The sequence below is a fragment of the Azolla caroliniana genome, unplaced genomic scaffold, assembly GCF_043228905.1.
Source record: "Azolla caroliniana isolate FFs.n. ecotype wild unplaced genomic scaffold, voAzoCaro1.0.p SCAF_2, whole genome shotgun sequence".
Lineage (NCBI taxonomy): Eukaryota > Viridiplantae > Streptophyta > Polypodiopsida > Salviniales > Salviniaceae > Azolla > Azolla caroliniana.
Genome location: NW_028230437.1, coordinates 11,551,071 through 11,578,783, shown reverse-complemented (window position 1 = coordinate 11,578,783; position 27,713 = coordinate 11,551,071). Strand labels below are relative to the sequence as shown.

At 39.8% G+C, this 27,713-nt stretch overlaps 2 protein-coding genes across 2 annotated transcripts; both read right to left on the bottom strand.

Annotated features, from left to right (window-relative positions):
- Positions 1–880: 880 nt before the first annotated feature.
- On the bottom strand, positions 881–2,034 carry LOC147867358 (uncharacterized). Its single transcript, XM_087339599.1, has 3 exons — positions 1,738–2,034; positions 1,483–1,591; positions 881–1,236 (listed from the first exon to the last, which is right to left on the bottom strand). The coding sequence occupies exons 1-3, from the start codon at positions 1,825–1,827 to the stop codon at positions 1,055–1,057; spliced, it is 381 nt and encodes a 126-aa protein (XP_087195725.1). The 5' UTR covers positions 1,828–2,034; the 3' UTR covers positions 881–1,054.
- Positions 2,035–12,335: 10,301 nt separating this feature from the next.
- Positions 12,336–22,270, bottom strand: LOC147867357 (uncharacterized). The gene is made up of 22 exons (XM_087315145.1): positions 21,896–22,270; positions 20,812–21,164; positions 18,297–18,945; positions 18,084–18,170; positions 17,942–17,988; positions 17,738–17,847; positions 17,476–17,576; positions 16,937–17,029; positions 16,095–16,196; positions 15,829–15,912; positions 15,601–15,669; positions 15,443–15,502; positions 15,294–15,365; positions 15,059–15,166; positions 14,905–14,981; positions 14,736–14,819; positions 14,451–14,580; positions 14,149–14,232; positions 13,978–14,043; positions 13,777–13,872; positions 13,418–13,691; positions 12,336–13,326 (listed from the first exon to the last, which is right to left on the bottom strand). Exons 1-22 carry the CDS (start codon positions 22,265–22,267, stop codon positions 12,617–12,619), a joined length of 3,828 nt encoding a protein of 1,275 aa, XP_087171271.1. The 5' UTR covers positions 22,268–22,270; the 3' UTR covers positions 12,336–12,616.
- Positions 22,271–27,713: the final 5,443 nt, after the last annotated feature.

Sequence of the window (27,713 nt, the reverse complement as noted above, 5' to 3'; positions counted from 1 at the left end):
CTGGTGTGGACTAATAATCATGATGGCCCACTACGTTCTTCTATCTATGTTCACTACATATACAATGTCTCATGTCATTCTTTTTGTCTTTCGTTATCCTTCTTTGTGATTTTCACTAGAACCATTGTAATGTTTTCAGCCCATGTATACAAAAAAATTCTACTAATGAAGAGTAAATTTTAGAAAGAAGATTAGAAAATTGAGTTTTCATATTTATTCATTCACAAGAGGGATTTCATCAATAGAAATGGGAGTGGGGGATTGAATGTTTTGGTCTGACAAATGTTTGTCTTTTTGCAAATACAAATTCTCTATCTATCTTTATTCAAGTGCTTTTGGACTACCTAGTGATGATGGTTGAGCTGCCTTTTCTTTTTGTAAAGTTAGTCTCATACATACTTCCCCTGGTTGCGTAATTTTGTTTTACTCGTTTGTGCTGGTAAATCTTTTTCACTCTTTCGTTTGCAAGAAGTTAGTTTAACCAACCATATTATGCATTCATTCATGTTCCGTGGTCATCACTCACATATTCTGAAACTACTTACCATGTTCGATGAATTCATTATCTATGGGGAAGGGGAATCATGTTATTGTGGAAGGTTCTCAGGGGCGATGTAACCAATGACCATGATATCGCACCTACATAATACATAAATCCTGAAGGTCGCGACATAATCTAGTGTTGTTGCACTGACTGTAGCTTCTTATAATATGTAATTGCCTTGATAGAAGATAAGTTCAAACAACTGAATTGATACATGAAAGACAAGGAGCGTAGAGAATGAAGAAAACAACCCAATTGATGATGATACATTGGTGGGCAGCGGAGAGGAGAGAGAGTAGAGTCATTGCAGAAACATTGATTAAACCCCACCCACCCTACCCGTTCATACAAGAAGGGGAACGATCGATGATGGGATAGTGTTCAAAGTGTGTTAAGTAGGATCAACCAATTAATTGATACAAAAAAACATGCGAGGGATAGATAGAGATGGGTGGATCAACATCAGATTCATTTGCTGCTACTTACTGATGATGATGATGAAAGAAGGAGTTAGGGGCACTTGGGTCTTCCATTGTGGGTTGTTTGGGCGTAACAGACACCGCACATGAGCTGGTTGCCGGACGTCCCGGGGGGCACGCAGTTGCAGCGGAAACAACAGGTGGAGCACGCCCTCATGCACACATTGGGCCTCCCCGCTTTGCTACACCGGAACAAGCACGCAGATGTGCAATCTACACACATACATACATACATACAGTGTCCACACTTTTATTTTTTTATTTTTTTTATTTTTTTATTTTTTATTTTTTAATTTATTTATTTTATCATTATCATCACACACATGCATTTCGATCATAATGAATTCCAGAGTTTATCTATATCACATGCATACATATTTTTAGTTTGTGTGTGTGTGTGCATATATATATTATATGTCTACTACACACATAAATGTGTATGCAGCAGGAGTTACATACTTAGAGGTGCAGCAGGAGTACTAGGGGGGACCGTAAACAGTGGTGGTGATGGTGCTGCTGATGAAACCCCTGGGGTACTGGTGGAAATATCAGCTTTGACTTGTTGAACCTGAAAAAAATGTAACAAGAGTTGTACACGTTATCATTATGATTAGAAGAAGGAAGGCAGTATGATTATAGAGGAATTTTGATGACACATCACATGATTTACGCATATCTTGTTCTGAGGAGGGTAGGAAAAAGGGAGAGGGAGACCTGCTGATCATCATGTGGATGTGGTAAGAAGCAGAGAAAGAAGAAGACGACGACGAAGAGCGTGACATGAGGAATGGAGGCCGCCGCCATGGTGGAGTGGAGTGGAGTGGAGACACTTCTTTCTTCTAGGCTCTCTCTCTCTCTCTCTCTGTGTGGAGCTAATAATGTACTGAGAGAGAGAGAGAGAGGTGTGGAGTGAGGGGGGGGGGGAACCTTGTTGTTGTATCAGAATGTATGTATGTGTGTGAGTGATGAGTGTGTGTAGTTTTTGTACTGCTGCAGCCAGAAATAAGGATGAAGCTAGCTATAGCTATACCCTATACATTCATTCCTCATGTGTACATACATATATATATACATGTATATATGTGTGTGTGTGTGCATGCCAGCTCAATGAGGAGGGAGAGACGTGTATTTTGGATTTAAAGAAGAGCACGTATTTTAAACAAAATGTGTGTGTGTGTGTGTGTGTGTGTGTGTGTGTCAGTGAGCGAGAGATAAATAAAAAGAGAAGGGTGGGAGACAGCAAAGCTAAGCCCCAACATGTGTGTGTACTAGTAACTACTCTCCTCTCTATCTCTCTCTACAATTGTAGGGAAGAAATGCTTTGAAAGATGGGATTTATGAATCACACTTCCCTTGGAAGTTGGGATGCATCCATACTGATACACATCCTGAAGTGAGAGTTGAGGTAGTTCGTTTTACAATGCCGATGAGACAATGGCTTTGGAAAGATTCGGAAGAAGCTCAATGTTTCACGCACTGCCTTGTGTATGTCGCGCCAAACTTCATACCTATCTTCTACTCCAAATGGAAATGGAGAAACCCACAAATCACAATATATAAGGAGAGGAGAGCACATTCAATCGGAGCCACATTCCTCTCGCAATTTCAGTGGGCACTCCCAATTCAACATTCCATTAGTAGAATTCTCATACATACTACATCAAATTGTTTCACTTTTGGCCCCATAAGTCATATCTCTCTTTGGTCGTTGACTTGGTGGTTTACACAAGAACATCAAAATCAAAAAATTGAGACCCCAAGTTTGATCCTCACAATGGGCAAGTGGATCATAATTAGTCTCCCATGGATGTTAGAAATATCTCTCCCCCTCCCCCTCCCTCTATTGGTGTTAAGCAAGGATACCAACTCTCACCAACTCTATTTGTTCTATGCATTAATGAATTTGAACAAATGGTTGCCAAGTTTATAAATGAAGAAGGCGTTGAATAAGTCATCATTGGAAATGTAGCCATCATGCTTTTTGTTGTATGTGGATGATATAGTGTTTTTGCAAATACTTCAAAAGATGCGTAAAAGCTTATTAGGGCAATGGAAAAGTTTTCTTGCATACTAAATTAAGTGTCACGGTCAACAACTCTAAAGCAAAGTTTATGCTTGTGAAGGGCCAAAAAAAAGATAAACCATGCATCATCACCATAATGAGCGACTTGAATGTGCGGAAAACTTATTTTGGTCTTGAAATTCCTTCGAAGCATAGATGGAATGTATGTGTTGTCCATTCCTTAAAGGCGGGGAAGAGAGCATATTATACATTTCAGAACACAAACAATGATGGAGAATTTACGTGTTGGGTCTTCGGGAAATAATTTTCAACACTTTGGTGACGCCAGAGCTTCTCAATGGGGTGGACGCATAAATGCAAGATATGGAAAAATGGTTTGCAAGATGGGATGCAACACATTTGCTTCATGATACAACATAATATTCCTCTATAAATGAGGTCTTTTTGCAATGTCAATGTATCATGACGTGGGAAAAATGTGGTGGCTCACGCTTCACACATTATACCAAATATGTTGCATCAAGCTACAGAACCATATTCTTCATCGTATTAGGAAACCCATACACATCGATGCATGTTAGAGCCCATCCTATTGTATGCCACCTGAACAATTGCTTCCATATGACTTAGCTCACACGCATTGTGATGTGAGATGGGGCGTTTGGACACAAGTGATGAGAGTAGTCACCTATGCACACTTTGCCTGGAACAAGTTTGGGAGTCTAAGTATCACACTTTGACACAATGCTCTACATTTGATCATATTTGACGATGCTTTACACACATATTCGGCCGAACCCAATCCTTGCGTGATTTTTTTTCCCAATCACAATGTGCATTGTCGATCGTAACATCCATTGGTAAAGTTCTTAAACATCGAGAGTCTCTACTCACTTCTACATTTATTATGTTAAATGTAGTATTTTTTGTCTCGTATGTCATATTTGACATCCGAAGATGATAATATAATGTATTTATCTCTATCAATCTATAAGCACAACATGTTTTGTTTTTTCTCTTTACAAGCCACTACAACGGGCTTAGTTGCCTTTACATAGTCTTAAATAATGTATGACTATCTTTGCATGGTCCTCAAAGAATGCTATAAGAGGAGGATTGTTACACCTTGTCATACTATAGTTACAATGTAATGATGAGGAAGAAACCCCCCATCCAAACTCATTTCATATGAAATGCAAATTGAAAATGATGTGGCCTTGCAATACATCTTTTTTGAGTTGAATGACCTCCGATAGAAAGATTCAAAATTGGTTATGTAATATCAGTTGGGACCCTTTGTAAGGGGCGTGGCGCGATCCTTATGTGGGTCAAGGAAGCAAAGTCATCCCTTTCTTCCAATTCACGACTAGATTGGGTCACCATATTCTAGCTGCTCAAACCGCCTTAGAGCCGATTGCTGCAAAGGTATGGACACATATCATGTTCCTCATACAACTATTACTACTTTTTGGTAGAAACTCTGGAAACAATAACATGCTAGGTGAATTACCACATTCCAATGGCTATGAATACATAAGTCACTACTGGTTGGAGAAGGGCAACCCTTAGCACTCCTAATTGTGTAGCGTGCCTAAATGCATCAGAATCAATCCGACATACCTTGTGGGACTAGCCAGAGACCCATCGATTATGGCGGGGGGGTTGGCTGCCTATTGCAATTATGCCAGGTGCAAGGCATAATCAAGTGGGGAAATGTATGTTGGTCATCATAACAAGCCCCCAGTTGACTGGTACAAACATCAGGAGGGGAGGACTTTGGTGATAAAAGCACAAGAGATTCTTTTTCCCACCATCGACAATATCCACTCCAATGTCCTTGTACTATCTACAAATAATGTAAATCTACTAGCACATGTGACGTTGATTTCTTGCAACTTTGATGATTAAGTGAACAAAATACAAGTATGATATATTTATACATATGTGGGGAATTTGTGTTCAAGTCCTTGAATCAATGCTTTCCCTATAAAATCCACATGCTTTACATTTTACACTTCACAAATGTGTTAAAACAAACAATATAATGCTACCTTCAGAGAACTATTGGAGATACCAATAAGCATGGAAATAGAACATCAAATGATTTTGATAACCTTCTTTTTGGTACACTATAAATGAGAATTTGACCAAAAGAAGGTAACCCAACATTCATAGTTGAACATTCGTATGGGTTTAGAAAAAAAATGTAACATATCTAACTTAGTAGGTTTAGAGATTTTACGATTTTGTTTCCCCGTACTTGACGTTGAATGACTATTTGGAGAAACAATATAATCCTCGTTACTATCTATATTAAGTCACATGACATGCCTAACACGAGACTAAAACTTCTCATAGCTTTAGTAGATACAAAAAAACATTTGTATACTTTCTTATGGTCTTTTAGCTCACGCCATGAATTAGAGAGGCACATTCTTTCAGTATATACCAAAGGTACCTTTGGAGGAGCATTTACTAAATTCTCTCTCTTTTTGTGTGTGTCAATATTGGTTTATTTGTGAGACCAAAACACCATTTCCTATTTTGGTATATGTCAAAAGAGCATTGGTGAAATTATTATTTTTAAACCACTTTTATTCCATTGTTAAGGTAACATGCAAGATTGTAAAAGAGGATATATTTCGGGGGAAGCGTAAGTAGACGGAGCGGAGCAGGAGGTGAACCGGAAACGACGCGCCAGTGCAGGGCGGAGGTCTGCAAACGTGAGGCACAGAAGCCCCTCTCTACCCATTTCTACAGACAACCCACAGTTAGTGTCGTCACAACCTCCCCGTCGCCACCACCTCACGTTGCTCATTTAGGTCTCTCTCTCTCTCTCTCCTCCCCCCCCCCCCCCCCCCCTAGTTCAAAAAGTGAGAACCCCCCAACCACAGTTCGAGTAGTCGAGCCCCCACCCCTGTAAACCAAAAAAGAAAGAAAAAAGTCTGACTACTACCCCCCCAAACACATTGGAAGACTCTGTCAATCATGGAAACTTCGAACATCGCCACTATCGAACACATAACACAAACATGCCCCTCGATCGATAACGGAAAAATGCAAGATAAAAACAACTCTTGACTATCAACGCTTAGGTCCTTTTGTCATCACGGCGCAGATTAATGATGCAACATTTCGTCTTAACCTTCCTGCACATATGCGGCTTCACCCTATCTTTCATTGCTCTCTTTTGGAACCTTGCCGCACCTCTTTAATTCCTAATCGTGTCGTGCCACCACCGCCTTCTGTACAACTTGTGGACGGCCCCGAATACGAGGTAGTTGCTATTCTCGATTCTAAGATTGTGCGCAATAAGCTTTATTATCTAGTTGATTGACTTGGCTATCCTCCGAGTGATCGCACTTGGGAACCCATTGATAACGTTTGTAATGTTGAAGCTCTGGTCAATGACTTCCATCGTCACTATCCAAACAAGCTTAGCCCAACAATGTTAACGTCGACTTCCACTCGACGTTCTCGAAGGAGGGAATCATAGTGTCATGAACACATGACCATTATGGCGTCACCCGGACTTGAACCTCGAACCTTGTAATCTATACTTGAAAACCTCAACCATTAAGATAGCTTATTGTTATATGAAACAGTAAAAGCTACTTCTTGTATTACATTGATTATTGTAAAACCTCTAGATTATTCTAGAATGTCCTAGAGCATTCTAGGTCTAGAACACTCTAGAACATTCTAGAAATCTCTAAGCTATTCTATAGGAACCTATAAATAAGGGCATACATGTATTCTCAAATCAATTCGAATCAACACCAGTCTTTAGCTCTCATTACATATATTGTATTCATTCTCTTTCTTTCTCTATCTTATACATCCATTCTTCTCTTAGTATTTCGTTCCTTTCTTCTCGTGTTCTCTAATATCCTTCTTCCATCACTCTATCTTTTATCCTTGGTTTTGACAAGAGCCGGCTGCTACAAAGGTTTGGCACACATTTCAAGTTCCTCACACAATTATCACCAAGTTTTGGCAGAAAATCTGGAAACAACAACACGCGAGGCGAATTACCACGTTCCAATGGCTATTAATTAATACATAAGTCACTACCGATGGGAGCATGACAACGTGGGAACCTTAGCTGGTTCACCTAATTGTGTAGAGTGCCCAAATGCAGTAGAATCAATACGACGCGCTCTGTGGGACTGCCCAACGTCCCATCGAATATGGTGGGGGGTTGGCCGCTTGTTGCAATTATGCCAGGTGCAAGGCTCAATCAAGTGGGGAAATATATGTTGGCTATCATGGCAAACCCCGGTTGGGAGATACAAGCATCAGGAGGAGGGGATGACTCTAGTGATAAAAGCACAAGAGGTTTGTTTCTCCACCAGCGGCAATGTCCACTCAACTCCTCTTAATGACAAATCTCAAGTTGTGTTGGAATTGGTCAGCCCAATAACTCTTTGGATTCTATGGAAACAACGGTGTAGACGAGTCTTCTCCAACCAACAAGGTTACTACAAGAGATATGGAGTGAAATTGTAGCCACTCTAAAGAGCCAATATGATGGCCTCAAGGGCGACTCCGATGGAGTTGAAAGACACCGAATAGCCTTCATCCAACAATGGTCGTCCTCTCCCTTTCTTGAGTCAATGGGCATCCACATAAGATATAAGGTGGAACTATCGCGTCCCTCTAGGGATTTGTACATAATAGTCTCATTTGTAACATTTTATAACTAATGGAAGGAGTTTTTTTTTGGAAAAAATAAGAAGAATGTAACATGCAAGCATAGGAGTTTTGATGATTCCTTGGATGTAATAGTTATGGTGGAACTAGGCATTTGGATGGATAAACGTCATGCTTTTGAGGCACATGACCATCACAGAGGAACTTTACATTGCTCAATGTACTTGTCGAAAAAAGTTATAAAAAAAAATTACTTATACAAAAGCATTTACCTCTAACAAGATACACGTTGTACTTTTGGAAATAAAGTGCATATTGGTTTGCATTCTTAGCAAGCAAAAGTAAATTGATACCATCTCAAACTTAGCACCCTCCTTGAAAGAGACAACATGTGAGCGTGAATTGATTTTTAACTTTGATTTTAATGACTTCTGTCCACATAATATTGAAAGCCAAATGGAAAAATGTAAAGTCACTTGGATGAGGTACTTGAAGATCTTCAAAATATTGTTCTTTTTTTATTTTATTGATTTGATATAGTGGTCATTCCTCACTTTGGAGACGAAGTAGATATCCTTTTGATGTATGAAAGACGTAGACATGGTGGCTCGCCAATCACACTTGTATCATTCATTCATTTGCTAATGAAATGTTGCTATTCATGCTAAAAGAAGATAAAAAAATTCGAGACACCCTACCCATGATTTTATGATTGTTTCATGCAACTACTTAGACGTGGCCAAGGATAAATGGTAGATGACCATTTTTTTCATAACTAAACTTTGATAAGATCTCAAATTACTCTTTTTGTACAACTCATTGATATTAAGAAAAACAACAATGATGATACAATCAACAACTTTGAGGCAACAACACTTTTATTTACTAATGCATTCAAATAAGTTGTATTCCAAATTGGGTGTTCACCCATTAGTAGATGAGAACAATATAACCTTGAGTAGATGATGTGCTACACAAAAGGGGTTTTACTATCCAAAATGTTTACACTAAATATGAGAAAATCATATCACAAAAAATAATTTGCTTTGTTCTATTACTTCTTGCTAGAATAGGTTTTAGAAATTGGTGGCTGAAAAAACTGAGTTTTCATCACTAAAAATGTATATTTGTATACATACTACTCATACTCATTTATAATTCACCACTTATTACATAAGAATTTATATAAGTCTTAATTCACATAGGGAAGGTAAGAATTACATATCTCCGAATACATAGATGATCAGATTATGGATATTAGGCCAATATACACTAACAATACCTTTTAAATGGTTATACTTACGAAAGTTAATCTAAAATAGAAAACTCATTGAGTGAGTGCAACATTAAAAGCTTCAACAAAAGTGAGACGTGAGAGAGACATGCATGCACTCTCGAGTCTCCACTCACTTGAATGATGATATTGTCAACTTCAACACAAACTATGTTTTTTTGCTCAAATTTTGCATTCTTTTTTTTTCTAAAAACATCTACTTCCATTAGTTAAGAATGTACAAAGGAATCATTTACAACTCATATCTTACAAGACATCTTGCATGTCAAAGGAAAACAATGTGTAGATGAAACAACATAAAAAAACAACTCCAAAACACCACATCATTCTATGTGTATAGCATTACTCGAACACATATTCTCCACGTGAGCCTCATACAAAACAGAATTCAGCATAGATGTCCTCCATTCGCTCCTCATGGTAGCACCCATCTAGATGTTAGGAACACTTGGAGGGAACAGCCACCGCGGTGGTTGATAATTCCACTTCACTTTACCATCCATTAACTGCAGCATCGACGAACCGCTCCATTTCTGAAGGAATCGAGCTCTAGCTTCTTCACTTGCATCAGATGGCCCTTGAAGACTTTCAAACTCACCTCGCAACGTAGAAATAAGATTAAACCAGATCATCATTAAATTCTCAGCCGGTGGGGTTCGTTTACCTGCGAGGGTCTCCTTGCACCGAGATACCCACACTTGCCAGACCGTAAGGCCGATCACTAATACCCATATGTCCACATAGCGTTCCTGTAAGAAGAATAAACCTCCTTGCGTTGCTGGTTGCACAGATCCTTGCTTCACCATTAAAGAAGGACTGTTTCCATTCCACCCTTGAAACCTCGAGGCCGATTCAGTGGCCAGCCAAGTGATTGTTGCGCTCGATACATGAACCTCAACCCCAAAACGAGCCAAGATTCTTAAGCTCCTCAGCCAGATTTCTTGCGCTCGTGGGCAGCACCACAAACAGTGAGCAATGTCCTCCAAGCTCGCACTACACGCCTTGCAACCACTCATGCCGCCTCTATTCCCAAGCCACTCTCCCGTTGGAACAACCCGATGGGTGATTAACCAGAAAAACACTTTGATCCGCTCGGGAAGGGATGAGTTCCATATCCTGCTCCTGGTTCTATCCACAAAGACTGAATCGATAGTTGCATAGGTCCACTTGCTAGCACATTTCACACGATACGAACCTAACTTTCTCCCCAAGCACGTCGAGTATTCGAAGAAACCTAGTGATTTAGCTTGTTCTCCCTTCCACCTATATTCAGCGGGATCCCATTCTACGCGCTCGAGAGGCTTGCCTTCAACCACATACAAGATCCAATCCTCCTCGACCTCTTCGACTGGTGGATTCACCTTCCATTTCTTTCCATGTCTTGCCACAATTCTAATAGGGTACCAGCATGCACTTTCATCTAATAATCCCATCAGGACGGTCTTCCCACTCTTTCCTAGACCCTTGACATTGATAATATTTCCGGTACCATCACATTGTCCAGACCATTCACCCTCTTCCTCATTACCAATAGGAAGCGAGGAGACAGCTGTATTGACTACGTCAAGCATCTTTCTGCCATTTCTGACCTTTCCCATGTCTTCATATAATTGATCACGATTATTGCCGGACAACCGCAGCCAATCAGCCACCGAGTGTATCCCTAGACAATGCAATATAGCCCACGGCATGCGCTTGCTTTGTCCAAGCATCATTTGCATTCTTAAATGTCAAACGCAATGAATAAATAACCAAACTTGAAAATAGATTTGTTATAGTGTATTGTACGGGGGGACACATTGAAATTTCAAGATAACATTGAATTTCTCTTCATGCACACATGAATTTCAAGATACACACATCAAATTTCTCTTTGAGCACACCTGAATTCTCTAATACATATTTCTTGGTAGATGTAGTCATATTGATTGGATTACGACTAGAGGTTCAAAGATATTTAGCTAAAGAGGATAGTGCTCAAGTTTTTATCGAAACTCTGTTGTGATACAATGTAGTGATTATAACTTCAATGGAGATGACGACACATGTAAGAAGGTACTAGATGGATATTGGAATTAAACTATGAACTTGTGCATATGTGCTTAGATGTACTCATACAGAAATATGTGTTGCTCTAGCCTTTAAATGCATTTGAAATGTGATTGTTACAATTGTAACAGTCACGTCTTTTTAAGATAATGCTACCTAAAATGTTAGCTTTTATTAATATTAGAGTTAGTTTCAACATCATTTACCCCTTTTTGTGCTTTATTGCTTTCCATGGTTTTGGAGTACAAGGGCCCCTTGCCCTCGTGGTTAGTGTTTAAGCCTTTATTGTGCACTTAACCACATAGGCTAGTGACAGAAGCATGGAAGGAGTGGACTATGAAGTTGTTGATGAAAAGGGTTATAATTGCGATTTAGAAAAATATATTGCAAAAAAGGTCTACGAGAAGAAGGGTGTGGAGCTAAGAGGATATCAATCAAATCAAAGCTGAAGAAAAGCCATACGATTGATTTTACAATCGCCATGTGGCTCTACTTCCCTAGATTTTTTAGCTTGTCCACACTCCCCTTCTCACGCACTTGTTTGGGTTTTATTGATAAATTGGAGCAAAATCTTATGCAAACTTGTATATATACCTAGCTACATATGTACAACTTTTTAACCATCACTCTTTCTTAAAAACATATGCTAAGGGTCATGAAGATTTTTGCTCAAAACTACATTAACATTCTAGATCCTGCCATTCAAGCAACAATTTGATACTTGCACAGTTACACCCGGTTGGACGTCCTCCTCTAGGACCATCATTGGGCCTCGATGTTAATCTCAACCAAGGTGCCACTTGATTGCAAATTGGCAATCTCTAGTATCAGTTCAAATTTTGTCATCAACCTAGATGGCGTAACTTCAAGATAATGATTAACACTGCATTCTTCCACCCATATAGAGAATTCAGCCACTGATAATCCAACCTAGTATCAAGACTGATAATACAGGATGGCACATGACAAATTCTCTACTTGACAAAGAAAACATTGGACTTCTTCCATCAGTTTGAAATATAAGCAAAACAAAGCATAACAACATATACAAAACGTCTTGCTGCTACTATATTCTAGCATCAACAATTCGCACAGATGCCCACTACTGTTACGTTTCTCATATTCTTCGGGGCATGTGGTAGTACTCTTCTAGATATATGTTAGGAGTTTTAAACAATTTGCTTAAATCTTCTCATAACCCAAGTAAATAGAAAATTTCCCTAAAATCCAAAAGCACAGCAATGTATTGTGATTGTGAATATATAAACCTCAGTATTAGCAAGAATGCCGTGCTGGAACGAAAGAACCTATGTATTACAAAAATGGGGTTAGCTTTTTCTATACAAGGTACCAACACAATTCTTTGCTGGTTTTCTGGGTTCAAGAATTTTCTAATGTTGGCTCTCAGAATCATCTTGATCATGTTGAGATTTTCTCAGTACATTTCTAAATAATCACTGGTTCTGAAATCATTGTACAACCTTATCCTCCACCTTGGTCATTTTATGTCCTGATATTCTGTTCAGTGCCTCCAGCACATCACTTTCCTCTGATTTCATGGTTTTTTGGGTGTCTCAGGCATCACTTTCCTCTGACTTCCTTTCCTTTTTCACCGTTGACTTCTTTGGTGTCTCTGATATACAAATTTCTGTTGATCCTACTTTTTCCTTTTTAGTCTTTGATGAATTTTCCAGTGTCTTTAATATACCACTGTCATCTGATTCTACCTTTTCCTTTTTCACCCTAGATGATTTTTTTGGTGTCTCTGATATACCCGTTTTCTCTGAATGTGCTTTTTCCTTCTTCACCCTTGACAATTTTTTTGGCTCTGATATACTACTTTCCTCTGACTCTACCTTTTCCCTTTTCACTCTTGATGATGCTTGCGGTGTCTCCAATCCAGTACCTTCCTCTCGCTCTGATTTTGATTTTTTCACACTTAATTTTTTCGGTATCTCTGATTTAATATGTTCATTTGACTCAGTCTCTGCTTTTTTCATCTTAGATGATTTTTTCAGTGTTTTGGACTTTGACTCTTCTATCCGACTTTCACCAGATGACTCTAATTCGGATGTTTTATTTTCCTGTGATACAATTCTTTTTAATTGTGCCTTTGGGTTTGAATCGATCATCTCTGAAGACTTGTCGGCATCTATGATATCTGGTTCCTTCACCTTTTTCGGCCTCAACTTTTTAGGTGTTGATCTCATATCATCTGATTCCATATTTACTTCCAAATTCAATACTTTCACACCTTTCAGGCTTGTTGATGTTCTAGATGTGCCTGTGAATAGGATGCAGATATACACAAACCACACATAATCAATGCATCAAAATAATAATAAGACCTAAAATACTACCATTATCAATCTAACCTTTTGCCTTCTGCAGAGAACCTTCAGTATCAGCTTCTGGCTTCATGGCAGTTTTTGCTTTTGCCATATTTTTTTCATCAGACATGTCAGAACATTTATCTTTCACCACATTCGTCTGCTTCAAGTATTTTGCAGTCCTTTTAAGTTGAGCAAGCTTCCTTTCCTTTTCTTCAGCTGCCAACACTAACAGGCTCTTCCGACCTCTTCGTTTCACATCCTTCCCCTTTAGCAGTTCCACAGCTTTCTCTAAATTCATTTCTTCAATATTTTCATCCTGTAAAAGCATTTTACTATATTGGAAGAATGAAAAGAATTGTTATTCATATGTGGTGTAACGAAATGAAATGACAACCAAATACCTTTGGAACAAGAACTGTAGCACTACGGTGTCTGATGAAATATGATTTTTTTCCGATGCCAAGAACAACTGCATCTCCATCATCTGGGTGCTTTCCCTGCATACAACTCAATCCAGGTGAGCGTATATTTGAATTCACTTCAGAGCCAGAGAATGTGTTAACATCAATCCAGATAATATACTTGAATTCACTTCATCATACCAGTGTCAAAGGATATTTCATTAATTGAATGGCATTTTCCAGTGTAATCTCAGCAGGATTAACTCCCTGCATAACACATTTACAGGGAGGAACAACTTTTAACTTAGGGGAAAAAAGATTCACTATTCAAGAATACGATGTAAATGTTTCACAAGATTCAACCTATCATACCACAGGAATCTTGAAGAATTGCTTTCTCTTGCCATCTTGTCCAAGCTGTATGTAATATCCAAATGGTCCTTTTTTCGCACGAACCTGCACGTCAAAGATCAAGACAAGTTTATCACCATCTGTAATACTCAAGATGAGAACTCAAACTGAAGATACCCTAAGATAAATATAGTTTTCAGCCCATAACTCCTATATTAGATGTGTTCGTCGGTACTGTTGCAAATAACTACTCTGATGTCTTACAACTAATCTTATCCTTCATGTTTATCCTTTTCCAAGAAAACCTCATTACACCCACGTACCTCCAAGTTTGTACTGGGATCTAAACCAATAAAAATATCTACATGTTCGATTTGCTTGAAGATCATCTGAGTGTCCCTCTGATCTTCAGTTGAGTCAATATCCTCAGTTGAAAGAACCTCTGCTTTGAAGCTGAAAGAAACAACGAAGAATGAAGATTAATAGGTAAATATATGACTCAAATTTGATCAAGATGAAGATCAACATAAATAGAGCAAGATTTCGACATTTCATTCTTATAAATGTCTTGAACATTGATAACATAGTCCCCAGCATGAGATATAAACCTGCAATCTGGATAACTGTCACAACCAAAAAAGTAACCTGATCCATACCGACTCAGTTTGAGAGTAAGCTTTCCCAATCCACAACTAGAAGTACAAAAAGCTCCAGTAAAAATCCAAATTGATATATGGCCATATAAATAGTTGGCACAAAGATGCAACAAAGTATTACTTTGGACAAACACATCCATTAGTTCCAAGTCCTTTAAACCATTGAGTAGCAAATGTTTCCTGCATCATTTCAACAACCTGCCCAAAAACCCAGTACAAATGATATCATTCATATAGTTCTATAAAACATAAATGAAAAAGACATTGACACTTGCCGTTTGAATTGGAATCTTCATCACTGTCGAAATATCCTCATGAAATGGAGGCCAAAATTCTGTCAAAACTTCCTTCCACTCCAGATTTCCCCCAGAGACTTCATCCAACTAAAAAGATAATATTCATTGTATTACTTCCAGATTTCGCAATCCCTTATTTAGAACACTAATGTCATATCAAAGTAAAATATTTTTGAGAGATTCAAAATATGTGATGTACAAGAAATTACATTACCTGCTCTTCAAGATCTGCAGTGAATGAATAATCTATAAATTTAGGGAAATAGTGAGAAAGGAAAGCTATAACCTGCATTCAATATTTATGCATAATCAGCTCAAATTGCCATTAGGGATTGGATATTCAGTTAGTTTCAGCTCTCTTACCATCCGACCACGAAATTCTGGAATGATACGATGATGCTCAATTTTGACATACTTTCTCGACTGCAAACAGAAGAGATCGAATCAAATTCATAGAATGGTTTCAAGTCCAATCAAGCCAGGACAAAAAGATATTATACTGTTAGCACATGGTCAGGCACCTGTAATGTTCGCAATGTGGGTGCGTATGTGGATGGTCTTCCAATACCATGCTCCTCCATTGCCTTCACCTTTAATGAGCATAGTATGAACAAAGATAAGAAATCGATTAGCAATTAGCCAAGGAAACTATAAGTTAATAGCAAATATTGTGGCAACAACTTCAAATTTTATTCAAAACAGTACATTAACAACTAAAAGGAAACAGCAATCAGTTGTTCATGACTCACCAAAAGTCCTTCAGAATATCGCGGAGGTGGGCGAGTGAAATGCTGCTGTGGGTCAACCTTTTTCACCACTATGGCATCCCCTTTCTTGAAATTGAAAAATCAACATTAAGAAAGTGTAGTTTAGAAGGGTATATTTCAAATCATCTTAACTGCTTGGGTATCAGAAATTACCCTAAACCCTTTTTCATAAATGAAACTTAACATTAAGAAAGTCAATTAAAAGGGTATATTTCAGAAAGTTTAACAGACTGGGTATCAGATATTACCTCAAATGAGGGTAAATCATTGCCCTCATTGATTGTGACATCGTCATCCCCAACCTGTTCCACCATCTGTTCATCTCCAGAATCCAGAGTACATTGTTTATCCTGCAGTAACACAAATAATATATAAATCCATCTTTCAATGAGAAAGCAATCAGCATAATTTAGTGGTTGTCATCATTTCCGGCATGCAATCTGAACACATGCAAGGAATGTAAGGAATGGTCGAATCTTCTACATGCTGCACCCCTGATTAGAATAAGCCATCATTCCTGGTATCTTTGTGTGACACATTTTGAATAGCTATATACACCATACATGAAGAGGAATGATAACGACTGTAAACATACTTTTACTGATATTTTATCAATGTTAATTAGCATACAACAATCAAATAAGTGCTCTAAAGGTCGATCTCTAAGTTTTAGTGTAGGTTTACAAAAGGTGAAATATGAAAGTGTTTATCACATTCAAAAACAGCCTTTGGAAAGTAATAGATCACCAAACACACGAATTTCTTATCATAGTGATACTATACTAGTCCAAAGATCCAAAATCCTTTTCCAAACCTTTAAAATAGAAAGAAATTGCTTTGCAAGTTGAGTGAAATCTAGAAACCCAAACAGGTTACAAGAGACAACCCAATGCTTTTTTGCAAAACACTTCAATTGCAGATTGTATCAGTTCTACATTTTATAGGTCATTTCCATGCATGTGTATTGACAGATGTGCAGGTAAATAGACATCATATAATCAGTTACATCATACAGATGTAGTTAAATAGACCCACAAAGGGCTCAACATTTCAATACAAACACATCCACGCAGAAGGAGGGGAAGTGTACCTCTATGACTGCTAAAAACCCAGAAAATGAAACATAACTGCTGCTGGCCCGTGCACATATAGCTTCATCTTCAGTTATAAAGTCTACCAAAACCTGTTTATTACAAACTTCTATATCAAATTTTGGCATCTCTATCTATTTATCATATAATACATACATACATACATACATGCATGCATGCATGCATACATACATGCATGCATGCATACATACATACATACATACATACATACATACATACATACATACATACATACATACATACATACATGCATGCATACGTACATACATACATACATACATGCATGCATACGTACATACATACATACATATGTATGTATGTGTATGCATGTAAATGTATGTGCGTATGTATATATATAGATACACACACACACACACATGTATATATCAGATATAGTTTTGTGCCAATTCTTTGTAAGAAATTGCTCAATGAATCATTCCGTTTTTTAAGCCCTTTGTACCCAAAACTAGAAGATTTTCTTTCATTATCCATATATGTATAAGTAGAATGTAAGGACCTCATCATACACAGCCTGCTCCATTTGACATGCCATTGTACGCCTCCAGATTAATGTGTATAAGGACAGAGCATCTTTTTCCAATACATGTATCAATCTTGCTACAATGAAAATAGGTTGAGAATACCATTAAAGTCTTCAACCCAAGGATAGAAATAGCACTGATTATTTAGAGAAGCTATTTATTATAGCATTAGAATCTTCAAGCCAAGAATAGAAATTGCACTGATTATTTGGAGAAGCTACATGTTATGATACATACAAGGAAATCGGTAAATGTCCGTTGCCCTTATTGCTTCATGAGCCTCCTGGGCATTCTTCACTTTTGAGGTGAATTTCCTAGGTTCTGCAGGGACATACTTGTCTCCGTACCTACAAGAATATACTATCACATTTATTTACGTTAATTATTCCTTAAGTATTTGTAGACCAAAAAGAACTGATAAAAGACACAGAAATTATGTACCTTTCAGCAATAAGAGCACGGACATTCTGCACTGCCTCTTTTGATAGCTGTTTGTACAAAATCAGCAGTAAAGACTAGATAAACAAATCAAATCAATGAAGGAATCAAATGTAGACATGTAATAGGATTTCGAAATGTATACATCTAACCCATCAGTTCTCATGTAAGTTATCAATCCCGTTAGCTCTTCGGTGCCCAATTTGACACCCTCATAAAGCTTTTGGGCCAACTGTTCACCTAACAACCATTAAAGAATTACTAGGGTATATAAACTCTAAATGAATTGATGTAAAATGTCAGATAAAACAGTCAAAAGGTGCTCAAGTATTTGTGATAAATGGAATAAAACACATACAGTCATTGTCCGAACAGCTCCAAACCCCAACTTGGTTTGTGCATCCTGTTGAAGTGTTGAGGTCATGTAAGGTGGAAGTGGATTTCTCCTTCTTATACTCTTTTTCACATTCGAAACTTTGAGTTTAGCACCCATGAGCTGATCAGATAACAGCTTGGCAGAATCAGAAGATAGAGAAAATTGTTCAATCTTTTTCCCGTCATAATAAGTAGGACGTATTCGAAACAAGTTGGAGAGACCCATTTGCCCCTCACAGCAAGCAAAAGCCTCCATCGTCCAATATTCATGCGATGTAAACTCTTCGATTTCATTCTCTCTTTCACATACCAATCTAAGTGCAGCAGATTGTACCCGACCAGCTGACCGGCTTCCAGGAAGCTTTCTCCATAGAACAGGCGAAAGAGCAAAACCTATCAGATGATCAAGAGCACGCCGTGCAAGGTATGCATTCACAAGTGTCAACGATATATCTCTTGGAAGTTGCATGGCCTGCAGAACAGAAGTTCGTGTGATCTCATTGAATGTCACCCTTGAAACCTTGAGTTTCTTGCTCTTCAAAAGACCCTCAGCCTTCATCAGCTCTGACACATGCCATGCAATTGCTTCACCTTCTCTGTCAGGATCCGATGCAAGCACCAAAGATTTCGCCCTACATAAGATGTCCTCTTTCTCTATATATATACAGTAAAGGGCATTGTATTACATTATGTAAAATATAAAATCAACAAACGGGCTCTCTCTCTATCTATTTTTTTCATTTTTTTTATTGAGATGTTCCAGAGTCGTAAGCAGTCTTTTTATTAGTCCATACACCTGGATTCCATGTTTTCATCACTAACTGCACTAAGTTAGCATGACATTCTAATACTCGCATGTTCCAGAGTAGTAAGCCATGTTTTTATTAGTCCATACACCTGGATTCCATGTTTTCATCACTAACTGCACTAAGTTAGCATGACATTCTAGTACTCGCTGGAAACCCTTACCAATTGGCCTGAACCCATCTCAACTCTCTTCTCTCTCATTGGGGATGCACACTAGCAATAAGCCGAATTTCACCACCTGTAAGCCAGGTTCAAATTTCACTATTTGTATTAGATGACCACGTGGAATGTCTATATCAGTCTAGTCTGGCCAAGAGACCTTGGCTCCATGTTTTTATCACTAACTGCATGCACTAAGTTAGCATGGCATTCTAATATTTACTGGACACCCTTACCAATTGGCCTGCATTCATTTCAACTCTGTGCTCTCTCATTGAGGATACACACTAGCAATAAGCTGAATTTTACAACCTGCAAACTAGGTTCATCTAACTGTATTAGATGACCGCGTGGAATGCCTGTATCAATCTAGTCTTTCCGAGAGAGAAAGCAGGGGGTGCTGATGTTAAAATTTAACCAAAATTTCTTCACAACCACCCTATATTAATCCTCTTTACAATAACAATAAGTGGTTGGAATATCCAAACGTAGAGGAGTGCAGACTACATGAACCTTTTGGGACTCCTTTTTGCCCCCACGAAAGTTCAACTAAGATGATTCAGTATACAGAAGATGCAAGGTTTGATGCCTCTAACCTAATGTAGTTGAGTTGATATGGAGAACATTGGTAATGGCAATGTGTTGTTGTTGATAACTTTGGCAGTTGTTTATTATGCCTTGTTTTGGTAGATTTACTTTGGAAACTTCAATGATAAAACTATACGAGGCCATCCCTGTTTTGAAGTGCTATGAAACATAATGAATGAAATAATGGCCCTTCTAGGAAGATTTTTCTATTGACTTAGGAGAGCATTGAAAATGAGTAAGGAAAATTGCAAACTAGATTAATCTTGAACTTTACCCAAGGCACCAAAATGAAGGACTTGATTTGGATTGGTTATCCAAGAACCAACTCAACATTTGTTTGCATGGTGTTAATACTTAACTTGTCTAATGAGGAGTGTGGCAACACTAAAGGTCATTAGTTTCTCAAGGATGGAAACTCGAGTTTCTGTATGGCTTGAATTGTTTCGACGTCTTGAGAGCTGAGAATAATGTTGACAATTTTCCTTCTTGACTTTAAAAGGAACACTCCTCATTCTGTGATAAACGCTCCCGATCTTCCGAGGCCATCAGGTATGCCCACTAAAACCATCCAAGATGTTATAAATGTATTGCCCTACAATAGAATCTAGGATGTTGTGGATAAACAGTAACAAGAAAGCATCACAGATTGTAGGTTCATTTGGTCTGCAACAAGCAACACTGACCCCGATTGCCCAGTCCTTTTGGTACAACAATGATCAAATTCAGCACACTAATTGAAAGATAAACCTAAAAAAGTTCTAGCTACATTGCCCATTTTCGTATTCCAACTACAGTGGCCAATCATAATTATCACATATTCAAACTGCAATTCCCAATGCTGATTATCACACTCAAAACAACATAGCAAATTACCATAGGAACCGAAGGAAAGCTTTTGTCAACAAATCAAAAGCAAAAGTACCAAGAGAGAAACAACCACATACCCTTTAAGAGCATTCTTTATCTTTGCAACGTGGGGCTGAGCTGCTTCTGGAACCTCCCACACCATTGCATATTCATCATCGGGTCTCACAGAACCTGCTCTTGCAGCTAAATCTCGAACATGGCCATAAGTAGGCAGAACAATAAAATCAGACCCTAAATATTTCTCAATAGTCTTGGCTTTCACCGCAGATTCAACCACAACGACAAACTTCTTATTGTCAGACACACTTGATGGTGCAAATCCACTCTCCTCTGAATCCAACTTTGATGACCCATAACTTATTACATCAGTAGATGTATTGAATAGCCTCCATCGAGAGCAGCAGAAGGGCTGTTGCATCCATCTTGAACCCTGAAAGACACAATTCACATGTTTAATTGACGATTGATTAATTATAGTTTATACAGTTAAATGAAAATTTTGTTCTTATACACTCAAGAAACCCAATTCACATTAAGTGTACATAATATAGGTCAATGCAAATTTGATCATTATCGTCTCATAAAACTCAACTATTATGTTTTATAACGTCAATTGATTGGAGTACTTGATATAATTAAGTACTCTTATTCTCTCAAGGAACATGATGAACATGTTTATTATAATAACTAATCAAATGCACTTGATGCAATTCAATAAAAAAATCAACCCCTCAAAAGAGGGCTATTAAAATGTTTATATGTTACATTGATTTCATTGATGAGATTAAATGCTAACACTTTGATAACTCCTTCAAGAAAGGCATACAAAACCAATTTTGGCATCAAAGAACAATAGAAATCAAGGAAATGCCCAGGTTTGCACATATAAACATTAGGTAGGTGTAGATTAATAACTACAAGAAATAGAGAGTGGGAACGCAAATCAAAACCAGTTTCACTTCAAAGGAGCATTTTTGCCTTTCATTTACATTTTGTTGCAAAAAAATAAAGAGTATGTAATCATGTGTGTACATGATATAGAGTAAATGTAACACCTGAGGGTCCATAGTCATGGCTTAAAGACTTGATTATTGAGTGAAACCTTGACAACTTGATGACCCAATGCGAAATCTAGTGTATGTTGAAAGCAAAAGGCCTCACCTTGGACTTCAGATGCAAGACCTTTCCAGATTCGTCCTTTTTTTGCCCAAGAAGAAAACCACTGAAAGAAGAATAGCCGTGCGCTGAAGAATAGAAGATATATCTGTTGAACCTGCGACGCCGTGCTAAACCGAACGGGCATCTCAGCAAATTAGTGGAGGAAGAAAAAGCTGATGATTGTGGTGGTAATGATGAAATTGTCGATGAATTGTTGTGAAACTTAAGGGTTTGGAGGGGTTTCGAACTCAGTATCGCTTGCTTAAAGAGAGTGGTTCCACCACAGTGAAGATTAGGCAGCGCCATTGCCCCACATAGATTCCCTGTGCAATAATAATAACATCCCATGGCGGAAGGAAGGAAGAAAAGTGGCATGTCAGGCCTACCTACAGTGCCGCCCGCATCGCATCTTCTTCGTATACGAAAGAACAGCAGAGCTTCTTTGAAATGAAAGAACCCTAAAACCCTCGAAACAAATACAAAACCCTAAACTTCAGCAAATTTACAAACATATGCCTCCTGCGATTGCACTGCACACTCTCTCATACATACATACATATACATACATATCTATAAGAAGACTATACATATGTATATCTATTACATACATATGTCTCTGTCTATCATTTTCCAGAGGCTCGTTTCTACTCTAGTTGACCAAGTAATAAAATCTTTTTCCGCGTCGTCTTCCGGTCGTGTCGGATTACTGACCAATTCGTCTTCCGGTCGGGTTGGTTCCCGACTCTCTCCTCGTTGCCGCTCCCAGCCTCTTCTTCGGTACCTTTGGATATGCTCGTCCTGGGCCTCGCATCCTCTTCGTATGTGCCCGCTCCGGGCCACACCTCATCACGACCAGCGCCCATCTCTCTAGTCTTATGTCCGCACTCGAGCGCGACCGCCGTAGTCTCCGGTCTCGGTGTCGGGGTCTCTCCTCCGTCCGTTATGACCTTCCTCGTCGTCATTTTGGTCACCCACCTTGTCGTCGCCACTGTCCGTCACTCTAGGTCTCACACCGGCACTCGGGCCGGCCGCCAGAGTCGCTAGAACCGGTGTGGGTAAGGTCCCGACACCACCACTCATTGTGTCTGTAGCCACCTCCGTTCGGGCGTCGTTGTCCGCGGCTACCCCGTCCCCGATTACGCAAGCCTCAATTATGCTTGCCTCCTCCTCTTCCTCGTTCTCCTCGTCATCGTCTTGGTTGCCCACTTTGCCGCCACCACCTTCCGTCTCTCCGGTCTCACGTGGGCTCTCGGGGCCGACCGTCGAAGTCTCTAGAATAGGTGTGGGAAAAGTCATGTTCGTCGATGTCATGTTCGTAGCCACCTTCGTTTGGACGTCGTGGTCCGTGGCTATCTCTTCCTCGATTCCGCAAGCCTCAATTATGCTTGCTACCTCCTCGTAGAATGTTTCGGGCAATCGCGTCCCGAAACTTATGCCCACTCTTGAAGTGGTGTTCATTGCTCTGTAGTTCCCGGCCTTATCCGTGGTCGTCCTTTTCCCGCAAGACGAGAGGGTGGCTCGCTCTGCACCCTCTCCCATGTCACCGTTGTACGCTCTTTCGGCCTCCACATAGGGCCCGTCGTCCACGCATAGGGAGGTTTCTTCCTCCGCATCCTCCGATTGTCTCCAGCTTGTCTCCATAGTAGACCCTTCTTTGGCTTCGATTTGTGCCTTCACGATCTCGTACGCTTCCCGTACCAATGCTTCGATGTCGAGCTCCACCAAACCATTCCGCGGTGAGCTTTCCTCTGTTGGCGGTGACACGTAGTCACTCACCATCCTCCTTTCGCTGCCGCTTGCGGGCCGTGTTGCGGACGACTGCATCTCCTCGTGTCATTGGCATACCCTCTCTACCTCGTTCCAATCCTCGGTGAGGCCGTACACCCCTTCATCGTCTTCGAGTTCGGATAAAATGGCCATTCTCCCCTTTTCATCGACCGACTTTAAAAATAGTAAGACCTTGTCCACCCCCACCGATCTTCGATCCCGGTCAGAGAGTTGAGCAAAACGATGCTCGAACTCTCAGAATGCTTTCATTGCGCTCCAAGGAGCCTTCGTCGATGCTACCCATAGACCGAACTCACATCGATCATACTTGTATGCCTCGTCTCGTCTCTCTCTTTGCCTTGCAAAATCCCTCACCATCCTCACCATTACTTCCGTGATGTCTTCATCTTCCATCCTCTTTCTCCCTTGCCACCTATTCACGTTGGGTTCACCAAAGATGTCGAGAAAATCCTCGCGTATGCGTAGAAGTTGGGCAGGACCGCGGGGGTCTTGAACCAAGGAATCAAGAAATGAGGAGGAAGAGTCTGTGGTTTACGTGAGCCCTGAGACCGCGGTTTAAACAGAGAAGGTTAACGAAACGAGAGAGATAATAGTGTAAGAGGATCGTGTGTAGACACGGGTGTAGACAGAGAAGCTAAGAACAACTTGCGTTCGGCAGATAAGTTTTTATTAATCGATATATGCGCGTAGCGCTGTGGGTGATTACAACCAAATCAGTGTTGGTGGTCGAGTGTAGGCTCTACAGTAGTCAGACACAAAGTGGAGTAGGCTCACAGAAGGTCGATCCCTGGTTGGGAGTAGCAATGGGCCCGGTTCGGTTCGGTTTCTTGGCCTTGAAACCAAACCAAACCAAACCATTTATTAATAAAAAAAACCGAACCAAACTGTTTTAAAATTTATGAAGCCATTTAAACCGAACCGTTTAGAGCCGAACCAGTAAACCAAACCATTTAAAGCATAGGAGAAACCAAACCGTTTACGAAAAATTTAAAACCAAACTAAACTAGTTTATCATAAATAAAAACCAAACCAAACCATTTTTTATTGATATTAATCATTATACTTATTATAAATTTGTGTGAGAAAATCATCATAAATTTATTCATCATAAATTTTGTCATCATACTTATTATAAAATTTGTCATCATACTTATCATAATTTTTGTCATCATACTAATCATAAATTTGATCATCATACTTATCATAATTTATCATCATAAATGAAAAAGAGACTCTACATATAATACATATAAAATTTAATAAGTTAAAACAAGAGTTTAAAATTAAAAGTTGAAAGTTATAGCTTATAGAAAATATTTATGAGTATTTTTTAACCTTTAAACCTTTAAACCGAACCACATAAATAGAAACCACTAAACCGGTCAATTCAAAACCGAACCAAAACCGATTAGTAACATTTGAAACCAAACCAAACTGTTTCGTTATCTTTGAACCTATAAACCGTTAAGCCACGGTTTTTCGGTTCGGTTCGGTTTGAGCCGAAACCGGGCGCATTGCTAGTCGGGAGCACTCGGCCGTCTGATGCGAGCAGGGGAAGGGCCTTCCGGTGATCTGTCGTAGGACTCCTCATCTGGTCTCCTCCCTGTTCCCTTTCTCCTCTCTCAATTACTTCCCCCAAAATGACATCCCTTCTAACTATCAAAGGTTGCCCCTTTTATAGCACAAGGAGCGACCGTTACAAGGCATTCATGACTTGTCGCTTTCCCTTCCTAGATTCTCCCCCCTGATTCGCTCTCCTCGTAACTCTCCCTACTTACGCGATGTCTGAATCCCTATTAATGCCTGAACTACCTATGCCTAGTAATTACACTATTTAATTCACTAGGGGTGTGCACTCGTGCACACCAGTGCTCCCGTGCGTTTCACCTTCATTCCACCTGTGGCTCGGAATCTTCACGACACCGTGTGCCCCGATGTCGATCCACAAACGCTTTACGTCGTCACTGCTCTTGCTCAAGTGTGGCCATACTATGGACCCGAGCCTCGCCTAATTCAAGAAGTTGTTGTAGCTGTATTTGCTCGGACTTGCCTTCTAATAGTCGGTCTCATACCTGAATCCTCAGATTGGGCACCGGGAATTCGATGGGCATTACGGCTTCTAACCCAAACACTAGCCAGAAAGGTGTGGACTATATGTTGGTTTTGTAACTCGTCCGATATGCCCGCAAAGCGCTGTGCAACTTGGTATCCCAGTCTGTTCTATTCTCATTCATGATCTTTTTCATTATGGTCTGTAATGTCTTGTTCGTGGACTCCGCTAAACCATTCGGCTGCGGGTAATATGGCGTGCTCTTCTTATGAACTACGACGTAATGGTGTGTTAGCTCATAGATGACCGAATTCAGAAAGTGGCTCCCATGATCACTAATCAGCTCGATTGGGCAACCAAAACGACACCAAATGTATTCATAAAGAAATTTTTACTGTGGATGCCGTCGTATTATCTCGTAACGCTTTTGCTTCTACCCACTTAGTGTAGTAATCCATGGCTACGAGAATGTACTTATTGCCAGTCTGTGTTGCTGCCGACGTAAAGGGGCCGACAAAATCCAGACCCCATTTTTGGAATGGATCCAACGGTAGAACCGGTTGGTGCGGCATCTTTGCGAGCTTCGCAGGTTGCCCCAACCGTTGACATAGATCACACTATCGACAGTATTGATACATGTCTTTTTGCGTAGTTGGCCACCATAAACCTGCTTGCCATATTTTTTGGGCCGTAACATCGCCCGTGTAATGTCCCCCGACCGTACCGCAATGACCTACGCGTAGAACGACTTCTTTTTCATCCTGGTGTATCCTGCGTCGCCAGATCCCATCGCTACCCTTATGGTAAAGTACTCCTTTGACCATGCAAAAGTTACGACTGCGGACAACCAATCGTTTCTTTTCATTCGTCTTTAGTTGCGGAGGTGGTAGTTCCGTGGTAAAAAAGTACGTCATTTCCACCAGCCAATGATCTAGAAAATTCTTTTATGCCTGTGACACCATAGTTGCGATCCTCAGAATGTCAGCGTCATGAAAGTTGTCATCGTCCCTCACCACAGTAATCTCCATTATCCACTCTGCTTAAGAAATCAGCTACGGCATGCTTCGTGCCTGGCTGATGCTGAATTGCAAAATCGAACTCCTAGAGCAGCAGCATCCATCTAGCCAGCTTCCCTGTCAGTGCATGTTTATCAACTTGATACAATAACGCCGCGTGATCTACGTGAAATGTAAATTTGTGCCTTAGTAAATAATGCCGGAATTTTTTGATGCTATATACCATCCCCAAGGCTTCTCGTTCGGTTGTGGAGTAGTTCCTCTCGACAATTGATAACTTATGACTGGCGTAATAGACCGGTTTGTACCAATTCGGCTATGTGAGTTGCATCAATGCGCTGCCTATTGCTATATCCGAGGCATCCACAAAGACGTGAAAAGGTTTATTTAGCCCAATCCGATGGTTGTACGACCGGTGCTTGGGTTAACGTTATCTTGAGTGTGTCGTAGGCTTTCTCTTCTATTGTCGTCCACTTGAAGGAAGTTTGATGTACGACAACGTGTAATGGGATCGCAAAATCCGCCAAGTACCGTAACATGCGGCTATGCCAACGTATTTGACCTAGGAAGTGGCTAAGGGTTTTGGCATTAGTAGGAATCTTTGCTTGAATGATTGTTGTGATTTTGTTCAGATCCATAGCTATCCCTTCCTTGCTTACGATGTGTCCGAGAAGTGCCCCACTGGTGACGCTGAATGCACATTTGGCTGGATTAAGGTTGAGGCGTGACGTACGACAACGCTCCAAACAAACTCGGAGATGGCCCAAATGTTCACTTCGTGTTCCATATACCGCGAAACCATCGAGAAAGACTTGCATAAAGGCAGGTATGTACTCCCCAAAAATCTCTGTAATTGTCTGATGGAAAGTGGCAAGCGCCGTCTTTAGCCCAAACATCATGACCACAACGACGGAAAGACCCCAATCTGTGACGAACACAGTCTTCTCCTGGTCGTCAGGGTGCATGC